This window comes from Bos indicus x Bos taurus, chromosome 5 (assembly GCF_003369695.1).
Source record: "Bos indicus x Bos taurus breed Angus x Brahman F1 hybrid chromosome 5, Bos_hybrid_MaternalHap_v2.0, whole genome shotgun sequence".
Lineage (NCBI taxonomy): Eukaryota > Metazoa > Chordata > Mammalia > Artiodactyla > Bovidae > Bos > Bos indicus x Bos taurus.
In genome coordinates, this window is record NC_040080.1 from 46,345,501 (window position 1) to 46,351,750 (window position 6,250).

At 50.7% G+C, this 6,250-nt stretch overlaps 1 protein-coding gene across 1 annotated transcript; it reads right to left on the minus strand.

Annotated features, from left to right (window-relative positions):
• Positions 1–422: 422 nt before the first annotated feature.
• On the minus strand, positions 423–4,758 carry LOC113892671 (apolipoprotein L6-like). Its single transcript, XM_027541836.1, has one exon. It carries the CDS (start codon positions 4,455–4,457, stop codon positions 3,327–3,329), a length of 1,131 nt encoding a protein of 376 aa, XP_027397637.1. The 5' UTR covers positions 4,458–4,758; the 3' UTR covers positions 423–3,326.
• Between the last annotated feature and the right edge of the window lie 1,492 nt (positions 4,759–6,250).

Here is a 6,250-nt window from a genome sequence, read left to right on the forward strand (position 1 = left end):
ATCTGGTATCTGATGGATGTGCTCTCACTGGGTCATGTAACTGCACCTTCCTCATCTTACAGAGAATGCCTCAGAACTGAGAGGTGTCTCAGAACTCCTGACTGTGATGGAGGGCCGTGTGCCACCTCCAGGGCACCCATGAAGAACCCCACTCAATCCAGAAGGAAGAGGAGGACAGTGGGGGTGGGGGGTGGGGCTTGCCCTAAGGAACAGGAGGAGTTGATGGGCTTCTCTTGGCAAAGAGGACAAAGATGTAACCAGTGGGGAGATAAAATGACGGGAAGGCATTTGTTCACCAGAATTCCAGGTGATGTAGACGAGCATGTTTCTGGGACGTAGGCCTGATAGGGAAGTGTGTGTGTAGGGGGTGCTGCCTGCTGAAGGCATTTCAGGGAAGAAGATGGCACAGAAGCTGCTTGGGCTATGAGGAAGGAAGGAAGGATGGAGAAAGGGGCGGGGCGGGGGGGTGGAGAGGAAAATCTTTCCAGAAGCTTCTGCCCCAGTGGAGGAACCAGAGAACCTCTCCCTTCCCCAGCCTCCACCCCCATCCTCTCTGCATGCTGACTCAGAGCGCTAGTAAGGATTCAAGCTTATGTCAAGGTGTTTTCTCCCAGATTGCACTGAGCTGGATGCTGCATATCTGCACCCAGATGGAGTCCTGGATTTTATTCAGGCGATGCTTATTTCGTGGCTCAACAACCCAAAACTCAGAAATGTGACCAGACCAATAAGCCTCAGAGGTGAATCTCCAGTCTCCATTGTCTGATTCTTTCTTTTCTTTCATTCCGAACTTTCCACAAAACAAACAAAACCCCTAGTTTTGTGAATACCGTATTTTATGCAGGTATTACTATTGATAATATTTATTCAGAACTTGAACAGTGCTCATGCACACTTACAGAACAATATTAAATGGGGTGAAAGCTGTTTATTTACTGTTAGGCTCATGAAAAAATTATAAAAAGGGAATGACAGCAACAAAAGCAGGAACCACAGCCTGGGAGACAACTATTTAAAACCCCTGGATCATAAGAGCGTCCCCATAGCCCAACTTAGCAACCAGCGCCAGCACAGGCACTGAACCAGGCCTGGTCAATCAGAGTGGGTCTCTAGACTTTGCCCCGCCCCTTTCCACGTGGGAGCCCCCAGCCAGCAGCAGGCACACCTGCCGGTGATGAGGCCACGGGTGGCTGAACCTGACGGAAGTCTTTCTGAGAAATGGAAAGACAGATGCCTGATGACATCATTTTAATCCCCTGGGTCCACACACACACCTGAAGCTCACTGTTCCCTTAAGGTTTTAAAGTACATGAGCCAATAAATTCTTTTCTTTTGTATAAGTCTGTTTAAATTGGTTTTGGCCACTTAACAGTGATGACTAATATATATCTAATTAAAAGGTTATAGGTACAGTCAAAAGAACAGTTTGTAACACACAACAACAAAAATGTCTATAAAAACGCAGGGAAACATGGAATGGTAGAAAATTTTCCTAAGTGAAAACAGCAAAATGGAAGGTTATAGCTCTGCAGACAAATGAGGGAATTGAGAATGAAAAAGAAAGAAAACTCAGTGGGTTACAGGAAAAATCTATTTTACAATGCAACCTTGAAGAAGGGTCTCCAGCAGGCAGTAACGCCCAAAGCAAGAAAAGCACAGGAAGAAAATTCTCCAGCAAAATAACTAGCAGTTGTCAGCCTTGACTGGGGCACTATTTTCTTCCCTTACTTTCCTGAATTTTAAAAAGTTGTGCTGAACGTCCATGCATGACTTCTAAAATAGCAGCTGAAACACAGAAAAGAAAAAAAAAAAAGATGTAAGATGGGTGAACTGGGAAGTGAGAAGAGTTCTTACAGGTTCCGAGGCCCTGAGGAGCTCCAAGAATTTGCGCTTGGTGAGGAGGACAGAGGGGCCCCTTCCTAATGCAAATCTGGTTGAGCAGGTTCCAGTGACATCCTTTTTTTGTGCAAACCTCCAGGAACTTCTCTGGCAATTACTGCCCAGGCGGGGGAGGGGAAGGACAGAGAAGGGCAACCCGACCTGAGTTGATACACAGAGAGAACACAACATACCCTCCATCTCAGAAGCCCTTGTGTCTGATGTCAGCACTTAACCTAGAGCCTGGCGTCAACAATTCAAGAGAGTAAGTGTGAGGGGAGGAGACGCTGGAGTCCAGGGAGTGAGTTACACGCAGGATAGAAGAGTGGGGACCGACTGACTCCCACTATCAGACAGTGTGACACTCACCAGCTGCCAGTACCCTGGGGACCCTTGTGGGCCTGCCAGCCGTTAAGTCTCCAGGCATTGCTTCTGCCAACCCTGCCCACCCCCTCCCTGGTCCCCTTTGATTCCACTCAGAGACCCCAGGTTCAATTGCCTTCATCTTCCCCTGTCACCTGAGATCCAGCTTCCCCACGCGTGGCTGGTGGCAGAGGCACAGTCCCCATGGTTCCTTCCGAAGAGGAGCTCATAGGCTTTTTTTCTTGCAAGAGTTTCTGAAAACACACACACACACACACACACACAAAAACACCAAGTAGAGTGAAGCTACCGGGGCAGCTCAGGTTGGAGATCCAGGCCCAGGCTCCCAGGTCAGGCTTCCCGGCTGTCATTCTGACTCCCTCCACATTGCTGCAAGCATTTGGCAAGTTATATAAGCTCCTTATGAACACCGCAGTCTGGGAGGTTAAACAGAAGAAATGTATTTTCTCATAGTCGTGGAGGCTGCAAGCCTACATTCAGGTGCTGGTCGGTTGGGCTCCTGGTGAGGACGCCTCCTGGCTTGTAGACATGGCCTTTCCTCACATGGCCGTTCCTCTGTGCCGCTGTAGGCAGAGAAGGAGAGCGCCCCCTGTGTTCCCGCCTCCTCTTATAAGGACACCAGTCCCCGAGGATTACAGCCCCAGTCCTACAACCTCATTCAACCCCAGCCACCGCTACCCCCACCGCAGACCCCAGCGACAAAACGTCACCTTTGGGCTTAGCACTTCTATGTATAAAGGGGGATACATTTCAATCCCCAACGCTCCCCGGGACTCAGTGTCCTCTTCTGTACCGCTGGGAAGACCCTCTTCCCAGTACATTGGAAGTCAAGAAGCACTGATGGATGTTATGTAGCAACTTGGATGGGACGGGAATTTGGGGAAGAGTGGGTACATGTGTATGTACGGCTGAGGCCCTTTGCTGTCCACCTGAAACCGTCACATAGTTAATTGGCTATACTCCAATACAAAATAAAAAGCTGTTTTTCTAAATGAAGAAAAGTTAAAAAACGAAGAAGCATTGATGGGAAAACAGAAGGCATGACAGGTCTGTCCAGAATAGTGTCAAGACGCATTTGATGCCGTTTGGGCCTCCAGACGCCCCGCATCCTCGGGAATAGGCAGGCACACTGTACACACACTGGCTTCCTCATCACCCCTCCCATAGGCCCCAGTGCCCATAAACCCAGTTAAAGCTTTCCCCCAGCTCTGCGCCACCCACGAGGGGCCACACAGCCTCATCCTCTGCTGCAGGCTCTCGTAGCGCTGGGTGAGTTGTGTCAGCTGCCTTTCCAGCTCCCGAGCCTGGGCCCTTAGCTCTTCCGCAAGCTCTGTTCTGGCTCCCTCCTTCAGCTGCTTCCAGTCCTTGAGGAGGGAGGCCAAGTCCACGCTGAGGGAAAAGCCAGCCATTGCACTGCCCAGCAAGCGAGCCTTGGTTTTCATCACCAGTGTGGTACCTCCAAAGGCCCTTTGCACCTGACTGCTCCTTCGGGCTGAGACCTGGCCAGTGGTCAGGAGGTGCTTGGTAGCAGTGGCCAGGCGTGGGTCTGCCTTGGTGATCTGAAAGGCACGGATGCTCTTCTGAACACCCTCGATGGTGCTTCTACAATTCTGAATCACCTTTCCAGCGGCCATGATGTAGTCCACCCCGGTTCGCCTGACTTTTCCGCCATGGGAGGGCATTAGGCTACCGACCTGAGCTTGGGCTTCTTGACTGTGAAAACGTTCCAAAACATTGGTCAAGATACTGGTGACCTCTCCTGCTGTCCCCAAAACTCTACCTGCAGTGGAGAGCGCCAGGCTTCCCCCTGCTCTCGCTGGAGCAAGGACTAAGCCCAGGATGCTCATGGCTCCGGAGACCACGGTGATGGAATTGGCCACCACGCTGGTCTTGGTGAGAGTTTTGTGTGTTGTGTCAATGTGGTCTGCAAGGGCATGGAGCTTCTGGATGTCCATGTCCAGCTCCCCTTTCAAGTTGGGAAACTCTTCCAAAAATATTCTTTCTTCAGCTGACAGGTCACTGTCTTGCGGCTTCACATCGTCACATGGAAGAATGTCACCCACGTCCCTGTGGATGAGTGAAATAAAGATTTCCAGTCCCCCAGATGGAAAAGCCAAATTTGCAGCCAACCCCCCGTGGTTTCTGGATCTTCTTGCCACTCCAAACTTTACATTCTCCTTGCATCTTCCTAGCATCTCTGTTACCTCTAACCCAACTATTAATAAGAAAAGTCCCAGAGCATCGTTAGGAGCTGCTAATTTGCTTCAGAGAAGAAACATATAAGAGGGGCCTCTGGAGGGAAATGAGAGAAATGGAGCCTTGGCCAAAGAGATGGAGGAAACGGATTAGTGCCAAGGGACTTTTTCAACCTTGTTCAAAGAGGCTAGAAATGTAACTGAGGTGGGGCAGCGGGAGATGCTAAGATCCGAGCCACGATCAGGAGCCTGGGACTAACTGGGGGCAGGGAAAGGTCTGAGGAAAGTAGGAGGAAGGGAGACCAGGTGCTGGGCGGGAGGTTGGGAGCCCTGTACACGGAGGGGTGAGTCAGCGGGAAGGGACACAGTACTGTACAGCGCACCCTTCACTTTGATGACCTTGAACTCGGTTACTGCGCAGTGCCTTTGTTTCTCTCAGGAGTCTCACACTGAGAGGGCTGAGATAAATGATCGCTAATGTTCTGACTGTTCTCCTTGGCACTTGGCTAGCTTTCCTCCCTCTCTTAAGCAGATTCTTCACGGAAGAAGTCAGGGACAAGAGGACCCCTTCCCCTCCCCCACCCGCTCCGTGTCCTTAGGCAGTACCGAGGGATCTTCACCGGCTCGGCTGAGTGTGGCCTCCATGGGAGAGCAGTCTGGGGGGTGAGGAAGAAAGCCTGCTCCCTCAAGTGCTTTCCTCAAGCTCAGGGCCCTGGGTGCGACTTCTTCAGGGCGAGCTGAGCAGGCCAGGTGAGGCCCACAGGAGGATATCAGAGCCGGAAGGAGCCCTGGGGAAGATCTACGCTTCCTCCTTTTCTTTTCTGTGGTGGAAGCAGAAGCCCAGATGGAACGTGAAAGTGTTAGTCACTGAGTTGTGTCCAGCTCCTTGGCATCCTGTGGACTGCAGCCCACCAGGCTCCTCTGTCCATGGGATTCTCCAGGCAAGAATACTAGAGTGGGTTGCCATGGACAGAGGAGCCTAGTGGGCTACAGTCTATAAGGTTGCAGAGTCGGACACGACTGAATGACTGAGTATGCATGCATTCTATGTTAGGCAGCAATGCCTCCTGACACAGAGAGAACTAAAATCTAATACTGTTACACATATGTAGCTCACCTAATTCCCTCAGGAGACATTGGCTGATGGCCTGTGTGGGGCTGGCGATGCTATGTCTGCTGATGAACGCACGCTGGAGCTTAAATTCATGAATGAGGCAATGTTAAAGGGCTTTTTTGGTGATACATTAACCTCACAGAGGTGAGGTCCAAGGGGGCAATTTCTGCCCTCGGAGTCCTGTTGCCCAGGGTCAGGTACCTAACAAGAACTTGACTTGTGCTCCAAAATAGTGTAAAACGTGGAATAGTTTTCTCCCAGGGACATATCTGCACATACATAATGGAGACCAGTGAGAAGGCAGGCCTCATTTATGGCTGTTCTCTTGGAACCCATTTGTCACATGTCGTGAGAATGCCTAAGCATTTCTGTAGAAGTCGCCCTTTTCCCAGGGACACAGGGCTCTGGATTACCTTTGCAAACTGACACCAGTCTTGCAGGCTTTCCCTGCCTACCTGTCCAGCAGGTTCTGTGGCACCAAATCCATGCTCATTTTGTCCATGGGAGAATGAGAGCTGTTACCACGACTCAAAGGATTTTCTGGGTGAAGACACAGAAAACAAGTTTACTGCACCGTCCATGAAATTGTATGAAATTCAAGTGTGGGGACTTCCTTGGCAGTCCTGTGGTTAAGGTTCCGTCCACGCTTCCAATGCAGGGCACAAAGGTTCAATCCCTG